The 16910-nt window shown below is 40.1% G+C and overlaps 1 protein-coding gene across 2 annotated transcripts in view; it reads left to right on the forward strand.

Annotated features, from left to right (window-relative positions):
• Window positions 1–16910, forward strand: part of itpkb (inositol-trisphosphate 3-kinase B) — a 43076-nt gene that overhangs the window by 2895 nt on the left and 23271 nt on the right. Inside the window, exons 2-6 of one of the 2 annotated variants that reach the window (XM_082505671.1) lie at window positions 904–996; window positions 12886–13058; window positions 13410–13560; window positions 13916–14200; window positions 15241–16164. In XM_082505671.1, coding sequence (XP_082361797.1) covers window positions 13018–13058; window positions 13410–13560; window positions 13916–14200; window positions 15241–16164 — 1401 coding nt within the window. In that variant the 5' untranslated portion in view covers window positions 904–996; window positions 12886–13017. Of the gene's footprint in view, window positions 1–903; window positions 997–8244; window positions 8976–12885; window positions 13059–13409; window positions 13561–13915; window positions 14201–15240; window positions 16165–16910 lie in introns of those variants that run through there. The other variant, XM_082505670.1, reaches the window with a different exon arrangement.

The raw sequence follows: 16910 nt of genomic DNA on the forward strand, positions 1-16910 counted from the left end.
TTAGAAAGGCTCACAGTGTGGATAGCTGTGTCCTCCCAGTAAACCTATAACTTGCGCTCCAATTTACACAATACAACGGCATTTACAATGAGAACTTCAGCATTTTCACAGCCAGGGAGCTACAGTAGGCTAGCTGTTTGGTTTCACATACAAACACGAGATCAAGCCAGTGCAGATTCTCTGGAGGATTAGTGGCGAGCCCTTCTAAGGAGAATTACTCTGACACAGCCATCTGGATAGTAAAACATTGCCCACTAGATCAGCTATTGCCCTGCAGGTCTGTACCCTCATATGAGGACGAGCCAGCTATGAGCCTGTCATCCTCAAATCCTAAACTGAGAAACATTTATCTCTGTAACCTTTAGAAACTAATCAGCCCCCTATCTTTATTAGGGGAAAAAAGCTTGCTAAGTATTATTTAATGATTGGTGCATCCTTTCAGACTAATGATGTTCATGTAATTATCATCAGCAACAACTGTAAAGACAAAAAAAGCTTGCTTTTTCTTTTAATCCACCCCCCATGAAATTCAGTCCAAGATTTTTTTAAATACAAGATCTTTATGATCTAATATCAGTTTACACTAGTTAAAACATCCTGAGATGTTTTCATCTCATTTGAGATGCCACATCTCATTTCTTTATACTTTACTTGAAATTTTGCTACAATTTATGGAAAAGTGCAAAAATAAATGGAAATGCAGTATACAAATCAAAAACAGCTTATACAATCCTGAAATGTCCAAAGTCCATATTTTGTATGACCAGCTTTATTCTTCATAACAGTAGGTCTTAGACAAGCTTTTTTCTCATTTCTTTTAGTAGTTTTCTGGAATAGTTTTCAACAGGAAATTCAAAGCTCTTCTTTGGATGTTGACTGCTGTTTGTTCTGTTCACCATGCAGATGATTTCAGACTGCTTCAATAACGCTGATGTCCGGGTGCTGGGGAGGCCAATCCATAACTGATAGTGCTGCAATGTGTGTTTTTCTATCCAGGTATGTTTTTACTGCATTAGCAGTGTGTTTGAGATTCAGCTGTCCTGCTGGAAAATGAAGCTGTGGACAATCAGACGTTGTACAGATGGTTTTGTATGGCACACCAAAATCTAAAAGTACTTCTCTGTGTTTATAATTCCATCAGTTTTGACAAGATCCCCAACACCACTGACTAAAATGCAGTCCAAACTACAATATAGACTCCACCGGATTCTACAGTTGGCTAGGGACACTCATTGCTATACCTCTCTCCTAACCTCCTCTACATATGAAAAACAGTTTGAACTAAAAATGTGAAATTTAGATTCATCACTCTATCAGAACTTTCACACCAGTTCTTGTTTAATTTGCCATACCAGCTTTTTCTCTCCGTTGCCTTCCGTAGAAACGGGTTCTTGAAAGCCACCCTTCCACTGGGACCATTTCAGGTTTCAGTGAACAGTCGATGGATCATTTAAGGGGCCAGCTACATCACTCAGGTTCTGTGTCAGGGCTTTGCTGTATTTCTTTCCTATTTCCCAAGGAAAGGACTTTCAGATAGTTTTTAGGCCTGCCAATTTCCTCCGATTTTTTAAGGGCACGGGCTGCACACCATGCGTAGATATACCAAGATTTGAGTAATGCTGAAAAACTGTTTGATCCCCTAAGTTAGATGTTTTTTTACACTTGAATTGAATGTTATGCTTGATTCACAGGCCAGAGTTAAGTGGCTTAACAAACAAAAGAAAAAACTCAAGCCTCTGATAATGGTAAGGTACAAGGACCAGACAGAAAATTAAAAAATTAGTAGTAAAGCAACCAATGAAAACCTTTGAAAGACCATCAGAAAGCCTGGAGAACTATTACCGGCTCCTTGGAAGCAAAATATAAAGAAATGAGGGGTGGCTCAAGACTATTGCATGCTACCGTTGCTGAATGTGATGCCATATATTTTAATCATTTCAAAAATCCTTCTCAATCATCAGTTGAAGAGTAGGAACAACACTTAGTTTATGATACTATGATATGTAAATATTATAAAAGCTGTCAAATGTGTCTTTTGTTCTGTAATGTCTATGAAAACTTCTCAGGGGTGATTTTTCGAATTTTAAAAGGTTTCATCCATGGCAACACAAATGGCAAATAAAACATGCACAAGGGGAATATAATACCTGTATCAGTCCTGAAGATTGCCAAGCATAGAAGGGGAAACACAATCACATTTAACAGAAATACACTAAAACACCCCCCTACAATACCCCTGATTCACTGCAAACCATTTCTCGTTTTCACAGTCAGTGAAACTTCTCTAAGCTAAGTGGTATGCTGTCTATGCACCTCTGTTGCCTGCAGTCTACAAGCTGAAGAGATGTACAGCTTCTATGCTAAACACATGCTAAGACAGGACAGTACACCCACATTAGGCAAAAACACTGAGATGGATTTTACCTGACAAACAGCTGATAGGCGAGGATTGAGTGGACTGCAGACTTCCCTGAATAAGTCTACTTCTCTTGCTCTATCTTCAGCAAATACCTTAACACTGAACAAATACTTCTTTATCCATTCACACCTATTTGCTGTTATGTAAAGTCAGCCTTTAACTCTCTCACTCCCTCACCCTGCCTCTTATTGTGTTTGTGTGTGGTAACTCTAAACTCCAGGATCAGGTGTCAGTCGAGGAAGGAAGAGAGAGAGAAAAAAAACTTCGAAAAGACAAACAACTTCATCTACAGATCAATAAAGAGCGGGAAGCCATAAACAGAAAGTTATGTTAAAATATATATGTACATTGATGGGAAGTAGTATGGGAATGCCTGAAACATACAGAGAGAGCTTTCTCTGCAGAGTCGCCCATCATTAGCTTATCAGCAGCAATAAAACACTTGTTTATTTAGAAACTTGTTCTTCAAGTGTCACCAAGCTACAGTCTATAGTTTCAGCTCTGTGTTTGCACTTGTTTAATCACATAGAGGAAACATACCTCACATCTGGGCACAGGTGTGCCACAGCACAGCAGCGAATTATATATTTTTGCACTTTGTACTCTGCTTTATTTATCTTAAAGCTGTAGCAACTAATCCTTTTGCATAAGTAAATGGTAATATAAAATATGAATCTACCAGTAAATTATGCTTTAGTATTATATATAAAGCTACCCAGAAGAATATCAGCTACTTAAATTATCTACAAATGATCGTTAAAGTGATGTTTAGCTTTTTCACGTGAGGGCTAACCAGCTTGTTATGAATGGACGTGCTGAATATTTTAAAAATGCCTGCTGCTATTTTGGTATTTATTTTTAACCCCACTTTTAATTTCCTTGTGGTTTTGCCTTTTCTCAAGTCACTGTTGTAAATAATTTAGTGTTCTTAATGACACAGTCATTTTTTGAGTTTATTTAATAGAAAATGGCCTGTATTTGTATAGCGCTTCACTTACGGTAGTCCACCCATTCACACACATGTGATGGCAAGCTACATTGGAGCCACAGCTGCCCTGGGGCGCACTGACAGAGGCGAGGCTGCCAGACACTGGCGCCACCGGGCCCTCTGACTACCACCAGTAGGCAACGGGTGAAGTGTCTTGCCCAAGGACACAACGACCGACTGTCGGAGCCGGGGCTCGAACCAGCAACCTTCTGATTACAAGACGAACTGCCAACTCTTGAGCCACGATCACCTAGAATATTGTACTCATAAATTTGTTTGTTTGTACTCATAAATATATAAACAAACAAATATACATCTTGTATTTACGTCTCCCAACAAACTCATGCGTTCTTCCTCCTCGCCTCAAGCCTAATTTCCTGAAGTGAAGTCAAGGCTCTAAAACATGAAAACTATTCCCGCTATTGTCATATTTACTTACTGTCAGCAGATCAGACATGCGACCTAAACAACAATACTTGGCTATAAGCTAACATCTTGTCAGCTAATGTTAGGCTTGAGTGTCCTAAAACTCAAACTTTCCCTCACATCGTGTGAGAGGTAATACACCAAGTCCAACAATGTTAGGAAAGTTTAGCTAACGCTGGCTAACAGCAGCTAGCAACAGCGCTTAATGACAGAAAAGTTCAGGATATCCTTAATTACTCACCTCAGTATCGCTATCACTAGAGAGAAGTGAGCTTCACTGACTCATCAACTCGTGCTGGACTCAATTCACAAAGTTTAAAGCCTCCCAAACATAATGATATGGACACCCGCTGAGGTTAACAGAATGCGGACAGCCTACACTCACTACAGATGGACAGCGGTGAAGTATTTTGTCCTACAGCAGTGAGAGGTTAAAAAATAAAAATGAAAAAATTCAGTTTACTGCAAGGCAAGATTTTACACAATTTACATTTAATAAACCTTACACTGTCTCACTGCATCATCTTGTGGTACAAAGTGGTATTACACAAAAGTACAGCCTAGTCCTAGTTATGCTACAGCTGTTATCTCTTCAACAAAATATAGACATTTTGAACATAAAGTCATAATCGTTGTTTCACATTTTGCTGACAGCTTTACTTGACTTTTGAAATGTCCTAAACTTTTTCAAAGACAGAAATTTACAAGAGTGAACGATTATACAAAGCAATTGTCATACTCTTGTGCAGTGCCATGTTTCTCATGGGTCTATGTTCCATGTCATATCACCTGCATTATCCCAATTTTAAAGTTGTTACAACCCCAATCATTAAAAAGCTGTGGCACTGTGTAAAATGTAAATAAATACAGAATGCATTGATTTGTAAATCTCACAAACCCATATTTTATCCACGAGAGAACACGCAAAACACAATACCTGGACTCTTCGACTCATCCTTGCACAAAAGGAGCAGATATCAGTCCTGCTGATGGGTTAAGGGTGTTCTATGGCCCTGTCCAGCTCTCCTAGAGTAACTGCCTGTCTCCTAGAACCTCCTCCACGCTCTTAAGAATATCCTGGGGGACACAGCAAACCTTCTGGCAGTGGTACGTATTGATGTGGCATCCTGGAGGGGTTAGACTACCTGTGGAAGCTCTGTAGGGTTCAGGTATCACCTTATGCTACCAGTAGTGACACTGACCCTAGCCAAATGCAAAACTAGTGATTAAAAAAACAGTCAGGGAAAAATGTCTCATTTTTGCCACTCTAGTGCACCTGTTGTAAATATAATTTATACCAAAGCATCAGAAACTGATTAAAAATCCCCTTCTTACTTAACTGATCAAATCAATATCTCAGAGGTTTAACTGACCTGATGCTATACTCTGATTAAAAAGTGTTCCTTTCATTTTGTATTTTTTACTTTTTGAGCAGTGTATGTACTCTTTACAGCCTAAGTCTGCTCCCATTTTGCAGATTACTTACACACCACAAGAGGGCAGCACCTACTCTTTTATCACCAGTGTCACCTCTGACTTCATGTGGGATGAGAGAAGCTCTTTTAATATTGCTAGCCAAGTGTGAAAGCTTGAAAAACATAGCCATGTTTTGCAAAGATGACTACTGTCCTTAACTAAATGCATTTATCTAAGATGACACATTGTTTCCTCAAATGGAAACACGTTGGACTTGTTTGGGTTTTTCATTCTTCTGCACTCTACACAAAGTCCCACTTAAGCCTTCCTGGAAAAAATGTGAAATATTTCAAGCATTTCATACCAGGACAAGACTAGGATTAGGATAAGAAACCTGTCTAACCACAGTTTGATACTGTGACCAATTATCTCCATATGACACCCTAACCAACATTAATGTTTTCATACTACGCCCCTGTGATAAGAAAAAATGTTTAAAATTCTGGTACCTGACATCTGATTGTACTGATTGAAATCTATGTGTTGATAAACATCTTAGGAAGCTAATATAGAGCTTTGTTTTCACTTGGTTCAAGCTCAAGGCCAAATTATAGCAAAGAAGATAAAAACACAGCACAGCATTTTCCACCTCGCCCTGCATATTCCAACTAAGACAAGGTTAAACTGTAACTGGAAAAACTGGCAACAAACTAATGAGCTATTGAAATACTACAGCTACTGAGCCTTTATACTGATGGCTATATGCAGTACATAGTTTTGTAGAGGTGTGTCAGTATTGATGAAATTCACAATCAGAGCAGGACTCCCGATGAAACTGCCAAGCTGCTTGTTATCAGGATCTCAACCCCTGATTAAAAACAATGACAACAAAACAATCTGGGAAAAGCAACATCTACTGCTGAAGGCCCATCCACATGCGACTTGTTGTTTAAAGTACAGATACTGCTGATCCTCTGAGCTACACATTCCTTCTACAGCATGGCAACATTAACTTCGGTATCAAACATAATGAGATATTTCTTAATTAACTGATTTTTCAATGTCTTGGTGAACTAAACTTTCGTGCTACCTCGGTCACTCACGGCGCTGCTGTATTGTCCTCTGTGGTTGGAGAATTCATTTTACTGCTCTTGCATCACAGACCACATTCAAATCAACAATTTCCAGCACGACTCTTTATCCTGGCATCCAAACAGAGAGTAAACAGATTCACAACAGGCACAGAAACAATCCCGTACATCCAAACAACTTCATCATCCCCTTTTTAACTGTTGCTACATTTCTAATAATGTCGCACGTGAGCACAACGAGTACAATGTTCATTATATGAGACAGACTGATGAAGGGTCAACTTGAGCTGCATAGGTGTTTCTCACTTACGTTGTGTGATTACACCTCTTCTCATGGTGTATTCCCGCTTGTGCTCATTTGACAGGTTCCTGCCTCTCCTGCTGGCTATTTTTCACCTGTTTGGGTGGGACAATTTACATAACTATAGCTATATATCATCACATAACTAGGCTTTTTAAGCTCCAGGCAGTTCCAGGTAACTAATGATTCAATTATTACTGAGAACACACATGTGGATGTGCAGGGCCTTTTGTTTTTAAATTTGTATTAATACATTTCAAAGAGGCTGCAAAAAGGTTAGCACGCCCTACACAGTTTTCATTTACACCCATTCTGTGTGCCGGATTTGATCGTGCTTGTAATGCAATTATGTACTTTGGCAGTTTCATTTGTATTGTGTACAGCCTGTGGGGGGAGGCACAAATAATTACTCTTGATTACCTGGGAGTTATTTTGAAACAAGTCTGATTTAATTTATATTCCACTGCTATACAAGTGCGCATCTAACAGACAAGATTAGCAATGCCCTCCCTGATCACATACATATACATTCACTGACTATTTATTAGGTACACCTGTTAAACTGTTTGGTAGTGCAAATATTTAGTCAGCCAATCCCACAGCAGCGACTCAATGCATTTAGGCACGTTGACATGGGGCAGACGAGCTGCTGAAGTTCAAACTGAGCATCACAGTGGGGATAACAGATGATTTAAATGGCTTTGATTGTGTCGGATGAGTTAGTCTGAGTATTTCATGATGAAAATTCCTCATTGATACCAGAGAGGTGAGGAGGGAAAGGTCAGGCTGCTTCAAATAACCAGTGGTTACAATCAAAGTATGCAGAAGAGCATCTTCTGAACACACAACATTTTGAACCTTGAAACAGATGGACAACAGCAGCAGAAGACCACACCGGGTGCCTCTCCTGTTCGATGAGTCTTGAAATCCGCAGCAACAATCAGATAGTTGGGTCAGAATTTGGCATAAACAACATTAAAGCGTGGATCCATCCTGAGTTGTATCACCGCTTCAGTGTGCTGCTGGTGGTGTATTAGTGTGCCTGAGTATTGTTGCTTTATGACCACAGTGTAACCAGTTTCTGATGCCTACTGTCACTAAGCTCATATTGTACTTTCACAGTGCTTCCACCTCAGTCCAGTAGAGGACCTTTGGGATGTGGTGGAATGGGAGCAGGCACTGTGTCATGCTACCATGTCAATATGGATCAAAATCTCTGAAGAATGTTTTCAGAACACTGTTGCATCTTTGCTATGAAGAAATAAGGCAGTTCTGAAGGCAATTCTAAGGGTTTACAACCTAATAAAGTGCCCAGCTCTAATAAAGTATCATTACCATAGTTTCGTAAAAAACGGGTAGTAACACTAAAGGCCATATTATAATAATACTACACTCTGATCAGGGTAATTCTGTCTGTGAACTGCAGCTAATTTTAGCTAGCCTACACATTTCACTAACAATATTTCCTGCTGTAATAACCACAAAACACTGGATTCCTAAATACTGCAGGCTACCTGCTTTGCTTGCGCAGTCATGCATATCCTTAATCACTGTCAAGCCAAATAAAGCTAATTTGAATTAGATGGAAGAACCTACAAGATAACGACGACAGCCGCGGTGTCAGCAGTATCTCACTTTTAACTCAAATCCACCGCTACTGCTACTTTTAATTAACTTTCAGCACGCGCGCTTGTGAGTATTTATACGAGGGTTTCCCCGCAGGAGTGCACGTGCGTCCACAAAGCGAGAGAACACGGCTCGCGTTCGGCTTTTCAGTTTTTAGCCCTGCAGTGAACCGAGAGAGAGAGAGAGAGAGAGAGAGAGAGTGAGGGAGAGGGAGAGAGAGAGAGGGGAGAGAGAGCGATACTCCGTGGTTGCTTCCGGCTTCAAGCACTCAGACAAACAGCGCTTTACTACGAGCAGCGAGCAACACATGACAACAGAAACCTCACCAGAAAGTGCTTATCCTGAGAGCAAAGCCGTGACGGGAATTCAACTGGACCGACTCTGAAATGCTTTAAAGTCTTCTTCACCAACAACCAGATGCTCACAGAAGAAAAGGACATTTAAAGTTTTTTTCTTCTGTTGAAGAGGGTTTTTTTTAATTTGTTTTTTTGGTGAAAAGGCGTTTGCGTCGAAGTTGGTTCATGGAAAAAAAGTCAAACCGCACGAGACAGGAGTAGAGACTGGTGCTGCCTTTGTGCGTTTGCTGTTGCGATTGTCACACTCAGAGACAGCGAAGACTCATCATCGAGATATTGCTGCTGGAGATGACCGTAATATCACAGACTGATTAAAGCGTCCCGCAGCAGCTTTGGAGAGGACAGGGCTGAGGTAAGATAACACCGGCATGACCTCCATCACAGCAGCACCGTGACTGGATGTAGCTTTATTACAGTTTAATACCAGCACCTCGGTACGGAGAGGTAGCATCCTCTTTGGTGGGCTGAGAGGCCAAGCCAACGTGGGGAAGCTTTCTTCTTTCTTTGCCCTTATTTTGTGTTTTATGCAGCGTCGTGCAGGCTAAAGTTGAGTTTTCAAACCTGGAGTTTTAGAACATTTTGTGGGAGCTGAATCCAGAAATGGACCCAATTATCAAAGCTGAATCATTGCAAATACCTTATCTAATCGCTTTGGACTAGCCTTCAATGACTGCAAGAGGTAACCATTCATGGAAAACTGAAATACAGCCACTGACTTTAAAAGTGGTTAAAGTCATTTTTTAAATAGACAAAATTCTAAAGTCTTTATATACACATTTCTGTGCCTTACATAGGCCACCCTTTAAATGTCATTAACTTTTGCTTCTAAAATAAATCTAGAGCAGACAGATTAAAAAATAAATAAATTCCCTTATATAAATAATTTTATCAATTTGTACGCAGATCCATAATTTGAGCGGCTATATAACCCAATAGCTTGTATAATAGTAGTTATTACGAGATAAATAATAGCATTAGATTATACAGTTTATTTCATTACTGATTAATCTGTCTGCCTTCCCTTGAATATTTGCTTGGTGTAAATAAATGATTGTTTTGTCCCACCCAAGAGTCCAAAATCCCACATATTCCCTTATCTTTAATGTGTAACAGTAAAATAGCAAATCAGCATACTGGAGAAGCTGGTAGCAAAAGTTAAATTTTAAGAAATACCTCATTTTTAGAACAATTGCTGATCACTGGAGCTCAGTTTATTTATAATTTTTCTGACTCAAGCCCTTTGAAAATGAGATACTGAGCTCTGCGTGTTCCATCTGCTAGGAGTGTGTGATATGGACACTCTCATCTATCGTTATATGTGCAGTTTTATTTAGAAAACCCATCTATCTGTTGATGTATTGTAAAGAGAAGCTGCTTATGTACTGCTTAATCCTTTTAAACCAGTCACATAAACATTCAAAGTTACTATAAACTGTAGAAGTGTAACATTGCCCAGAATATCCTAATACCCAAAGAGAGGTTTTAAAAGGGTAAACACTGCAAAGCTCACAAAGAAACAGATGTCACTGTAATATATCATCTTTTTACCTTTGTTAAACCCATCCTGATAATATCTGCTTGTAAATTCCAAGGAGTGTTCATCGTCATCATCATCATGTTCCACACTTTTTTTCCCTTCAGCTGCCTTTTTATTAGTGTATTGCATGTAGGTTTATTGCCCACTTGTGTAGGCAAGCGGACAGTTTGAATGCTCGCGCAGTCCCACTCAGTGTGTGTGTGTGAGATATTAGGCTGTGCTAAAGCACTGACAACACTCTGAAGTGGTTTAAGTGTGGTAATGCGAGTGTATTGACAACAGGGTTTGTTTAAAGAAATAAAGTATGTTGTAGTGTAGCTGTCAAATTCATTTCTCTTCTGTTGAATGTTGTCTTTCAGGAAATGCCCTGCCCCTTTTTTTAGGCCATTGTGGCACAATGGATGCATTTTGCTTTATATATGATCTGACTCATCTCATTTGAAGCACCTTGATCCACTTTATGAAGCGGTCAGTCAGTTGTTTAAGACTTTTTAATTTCTCTTTTAGTAACAGTCTAAATTTAAATGGTCCGAGTGGGGCAACAAACCCCACGAAGCTAAATATTCAAAACATTTTGAGTTGTCCTGAGATGGAGATAGATTTTTGGGTTTCAGCTACACATCTGCAAGTGTGAAAATAGTTTCTGGTGCCCAGTGCCTTTTCATTACTCACTCCGAGCTGTTTCATGGAAAGTAAATCCCCTACTTCTGCATGAGAGGTTCAGAAAAGACAACCAAAATAGCCTGTGAGGACCTCTCTTTCCCCCCTTTCTCTTCCTTCTTTTATCAATCCTGCACTGTCTCCGTGTCTCCCTCTCAGACTTCCCTCATCCCCTGTGGGCCTTTGTGTTGCTTCCACTAAGACTAAAGCACAGACAAGTGATTAAACAGTGTGAAAAAGTAGGAGTGGTGGTTTTTGTGAAGTACTCGAGAGGCGAGACATTCAGATTGTTTTCTGCCTCTATCTAACTGCGTCACAACCCAACGAGGAAATCCCATCTTTACCCCCTGGTTCATAAACTGCTGTCTAACTTACCAGGAATCAAAACTCATGCCAAGGCAGTTTTTGGCAAGGTGGCGAGAACAAGAATCCTGTTATGCTTGGGAGAAGCCAACTTGACTGAAAAGATCTGAAAAGCTCTAGATTGTTAGAGATACAGGCTTCAGCTGGGTGTTCTTACCTGCAAACTAGTTGTTTGGTGTGAAAAATATACAGTGTGTTTCTGTCTCTTTTAAGCTATGTTACCTGGGCTGACCACATTCCATTTCACTGTTGCTAAAATATCTTGCTCAGCTGCAGAAGGAAAAACACTTAATATCTACACTCATTTATCAGTCTCGCTTGAAGCTGAGCATTTGAAATTTAAAGTATGATGTTGAATAAAATTGAAACAAAGTAGGAGCCACTGAGAAATTAGACGTGTTTGAAAGCGCTGCGCAGTTGACCACTCCAAATCAAACACTTCTGTTGCACAGTATTTGCATGGCTTTTTTTTCCACTGCAGGACATGGAACTACAAGCTGTTATGCAGCTTAACTGCATGCATTGAGGTGTATGTGACTGAAACAATAGATTATATAATAGAAAGCCTATTCTGTTCTTGAGTTCAAGGTTAACTGTGAGTTAATATATGCTAAGTCAGTATACTTAGTTGGCTTTGTAAGATGATTTTTACATTAGAAATAAAATAAAGAATTTGTATACGAATCTAACATTTATTTTTTATGCAAAAAATAAATCAAAATAAACCAGAAGATACACAGTTTCTGCAATATTGTAATGTTTTTATTATTTTTTGAATTTGGCCAATCAGAGTGCAGGACCAAAAACCAATACCACTGCAAAAAGAGAAGTACTAATCGGTGACAGCACATTTCTGTGTGTCACATCATGATAATGGGATTTAAATAGGCTGAGAAGAATCAGCAGTAGAATATTGATTTATTTACAATAACATGTTTCTAACAGTTAGTTTAAAATAATATGATTCTTTATAAATCATTTTAAAAAGAAGAGGAACTGAACTCTGGAACACCTTTAATTAATTACTGTCAGGTAATAAGGGGACTATGCACAAGTGTTTTGGATTGTAACACTGACACCATCATTTTAACTATAATTTCTCACTCTCCCACGTTGGCTGGTTTATATGTCTCCTCAGTTCAGCAATTTTTCTGCAGGCCTCTCCCCTGAAGGAATGTCATGTCATGTTTAGACTGCAGCTCATTTCTCAAATAAGTGTAAGTGCTGCAGCACCGAGAAGAGCAAAACAATAGTGAGAGATTGATTGGGAGGAATTTTGGCAGTTGTGGCACCGGTCCTTTTATAACAAAGTTGTATACGGTAGCACGAAAACCTGGTGTAAAAAAGATCAGTGCCCTGATGGATGAGCTGTGAACTCTGGAATAAATTGGCTTTTCAAATTTTGAAATGAGCACCATAAAAATCTCTGCATTTTTGTAACATTGACAGCCAAAACTGCAAATTTTATCCAGTGACTGAAATGTTTTATCTTGCAGCATTTATCCTTCATTTATCTGCTTCACTTTCTCTCTGTTTTATGCTTTTTGTCCATCACACAGTTACTAATGGAAAATCGGAGGCCCAGTGTTTGAAAGGGACTTTTATGTACAAAGGATTATGTTAAAGACTGTTTGTTATTTTGATATTTAGTCATAACAGGGCTTTGACATACTAAAACAAACTTCTCTTGACTTTTTTTTAGCACTGGGTACAGATTTTTCTGTGATTATATGCAGAGGAACCACTGAAAGCTGATCTCCAGACCTCCCTGTAGCTACAGGGGAGCTTGTCAGATGTGTACCCAGCACTCAAAGCCCCTGGCTTGGCCGCGGGGATGGCAGCCTCTGCCCTGAACCTAAACGGAGTCATGAACAGGTATGGGATTTCTCAAAAGTCTCATTTGCTTTTAACAGTTGAGAGAATACACAGATTTCCCAGAACGTTTTCGCATGGGAATTGTATACTTTAAACATATTTAGCTGCTGATGTAGCCGTTAAACCAGACCAACAGGATTTCTTTTTTTGTTTGTACTCCATTAGAGAGCAATTAATAACTTTAAGGGACACATACTTAATGGGCATGCTGTCAGTGAATGTCCTCTTTATTTCAAGTCTAGGTTTCACTGATGTGTCCTATTTAGTCACTAATATAATTACAACCTATTGAAGCACATTAACCTAAAAATAAACTCTCTCTTATCGTCTCTCCACATCACATCTCCACAGTGGTAATCAGTTTCACACCCAGCCAGGCTCCTCTAGTGCCAGCTCTCGAGCCCGAATCACACCAGCTGCCCGACCTGTGCTGCCAGTTCCAGATCGGAGCACCTACTGCCAGTTACTGGGAGGAGGTCTCTACAGCCCAACGAGTCCACAGGTAGCCTGTTCATCACATCCACCAAAATCTGAAGAGACTGTTCATGTATTTTCCAGCTTTTTCTAGTAGATTATTGTCTAGACAAAAGCACTAGAGCAACAGTAAAACACCTTGAAAGCTTATGCCAGTAAGATAGATAATAGTGGTATGCAACTGAGATTAATTTAATTAGCTCACTGAAACTACACTAGGTTTTACCTTGATGCTACAATTTCCACTTGTTGTAGTTCAGTATGGGAATGCGAAATAGAAACTGCTTAGATTATTTATATTTTATATATTGTACAGCTCATATTGTTTTACATTTCCTGTTAGTAAATCCCATGTTGTTTTATTTTGTATTTTTTCCTTTTAGACAAGCCCTCGTGGCTTGGGTCAAACCTTTATCTTCCCTTCTTCACCCTTGCGCTCGCCTAGCCCCACACCTCGCGCTCGCTCCCCCTCGCCGCGAAGCCCGGAGCTCCTAGGAGTCAATGTGGGCCAGCGAGTCCGACGCCTGAGCTCGCCTGGCGGTGAAGATAGAGGGGACGAAGACGGCCACGAGGAGAGGGGACGAGAGACGGGAGGAGGAGAGAAGCGAGAAGAGAGGAGACGCCAAGCGCAGCTGCTGCAGATTCACAGAGAGCTGCAGAACGTTGAGGTGATCAGACCTGTGCTTTTCAATTATGTCCATCCTCATTCTCAGCATGTTTTATCAGCTTTTTAGGAATACTTGCTACATCTACCACCATTTCTGTCTGCATCCAAAAAATGCAGTTATGCAACAAAGCAATTAAATAAAAAATAGAAGGATTTCCTGGTTTAATTTGATTTGCTGGGGCAGTCACGTCAATGCCACCATAGCTACTCTTACACAGCTGTAGGTGATGAGGGTGAAAAGTAAAAGGTAGGCCACATGCATTTTCAGCTGTTTCTTCCTTGTGTTTTTATGTATATCGAAAAGCTGTCTGCATGTCATTCAATAAAACAGTTACAGGATTTTTCATCAGGTCTTCCTGAAAACAGAAGTTGCAAAACTTAGTGGGATTTACTAAAACAAATACAGCTTTTATGTAATATAATCCACTTCCATTTAAGACTTTTAATGGTTTTCATCATGCATAAACTATTAAAGAAAATAGGCACTCTATAATATGTTGAAGCTTGTGAGTTTACGCAACTTGGCTTCTTTAGAGGTTGCTGTGCACTGATTAAACAAAAGAGGGACCAGAATTAGATTTCTTTCAGTTTGATTTCAATACAAATTTAACAAAAGTACTTTTGTTGGTTTAAATTCATCCTGACATTTATGCTCCCTCACCCTCTTTCTCCTTATTCTTACTGAGGGGAATGCCAACATACTTTAGAACTGACTGTGAAACTGCAGACAGTCACACACTGAAGTTGTAGCGTGCCAGTGGCCCATTTTTCAAGTACTCTGTTTAATGCCAGGCGATGGAAAATTTGAGCGCCGTGGGCCATTCCTGCTGTGTTTTCTTAATATTGGTGTTTTTTGTTATGATATTTTTTCAATTACTTCTTCTCTGTTTATTTTTCTGACATTTTCCAAAGCTCTGCTACACCTGTGAAATCCTAAACTATTTAAACCAAATATTGAAAACACAAATATGCATCAAAGCATAATTCTCTGCAGTAAGACCAAGACAATCAAACCGTAGTTTCAATGTTCTCTCTGTGCAGGTGAGGGGAAAAGTTGGCATTTTTGAGGCCCACATTTCCGGGATCCGTGCCCAGGTACTTAATAGTGAGCTCCAGCGCAGCCCTCGGTCTCCCAGACGAGTGACTCAACAAACTCCTTCTGATCCTGGCAAAGGAAACACAGCTCTGGATCACCTAATGACTCACCCACAAGAAATTAAAGCCCCCTCTGTTGTCCAAAATGGGAGAGAAAGGGATGAAGAAACAAAGGAAGGAGAAAGAAGCGAAGAAGGAAAGAGTGATGGTGAGAGGGACAGCAGCAGCACTAAATCAAATACAGACAACAAGACACTGATTAAACAAAATGACTGCCTTTCAGAAACATTAAAGCAAACTCCCTGTTTAGATGGACTGTTTGATAAAGGTTTTCTTGAGACATTTGATAAAGATCGAATGACAGACACAGAGAAAAAAGAGGGAGAAGTACTGAGGGACATGGAAACAGAGAGCAAGCAACTGTTCGGAGATGAAAGAGATCTGATGGATCAGAAAGAGGACCTGTTGTGTACTAAAATGCTGCTCCAGCCAGAAGGACACACGTTGGAGGTTAATCCTGAAATGTCCCAGGCACAAAGCAGCGAGAGCACCCCTTGTTTGCTCGACATGACCGAGCACACCTCAAACCACTCTACCATCCCTGCCGTCATAGTAACTGACCACGGTTTGGAAAACCAGCCTCAAACTTCTGAAGGCTCCTGCTCAGACCAGGGGCGAAGCTGCTCGCCTAGCCCCAGTTCTAGCCCCGTGCCAAACTCCACTCGTTCTCTCAGGAAGCTGTCATCGTCCTCTGCCTCCTCAGCCGGTTTCTCCTCTTCGTGGGAGGAGTCGGAGGAGGATATTTCCAGTGATACGGAGAAAGGAGAACAGCTTCTCAACCCTGCATTCCTCAGTTCTCAGCAGAAAGCAGTAAGTGGATTCAAAATCTGAGATTTGAGCTTGTTTGTCACTGTATCTACAGCCTGCTGGCTATTCAGTGGACCTGATTTAATTGGAAACTTCTAATAAGACTGTCGCATGAAATGCACACAGGAAATGTCAGGGATGGGTTCTTCTTGAAAGCTAGGGAACAGATAATAATGTTCTTCCTCTCAAAGAACCAACATACTTACAGCCATATCACAATTAATACAAGTGGCGCCATCATTTTAATGACTTTCCAACCATTCAGAGGCTCGCTGGTTTTGGTCATTTGAAGCATGCTTCAAAGAGCTTGAGTTTCCTAGCTAATGCATCATAATGGAACAAACATCTTGAGCGCTACAATTGAAGTGTGATCTGTGAACTGAAGGTCTGACCACAGAGATTGTCCATTCATGTAGCGCTGCATACAGAAGCTGTATGCACAAAAGGAAACCAAAAGACTTGCCTGGCATGTTGTAAGATGGTGTTGTAAGTTTTATGGAAGTTGTGTTGTTGACCTCACAGTGGAGTATGATCTTAACTAGCTCATAACCACAGCATTCTTTCATGTCAGGGTCTCACAACCATTCCCGTTGGATGAGCTAAGCTGGAAAGTTTGCACTTTTCTCAACAACTATATATAGCTGTATCAGTAAGTGACTATGACAAAAAATGCAAAACTTTTTGATTAGGAGGAAAGGATACTGTAGGATGTAGGATTATGAACTGTTGACTGACAAACTGGTGGTGTA

The sequence above is a fragment of the Aulonocara stuartgranti genome (assembly GCF_965226115.1).
Source record: "Aulonocara stuartgranti genome assembly, chromosome: 15".
In the NCBI taxonomy this organism is placed as follows: domain Eukaryota; kingdom Metazoa; phylum Chordata; class Actinopteri; order Cichliformes; family Cichlidae; genus Aulonocara; species Aulonocara stuartgranti.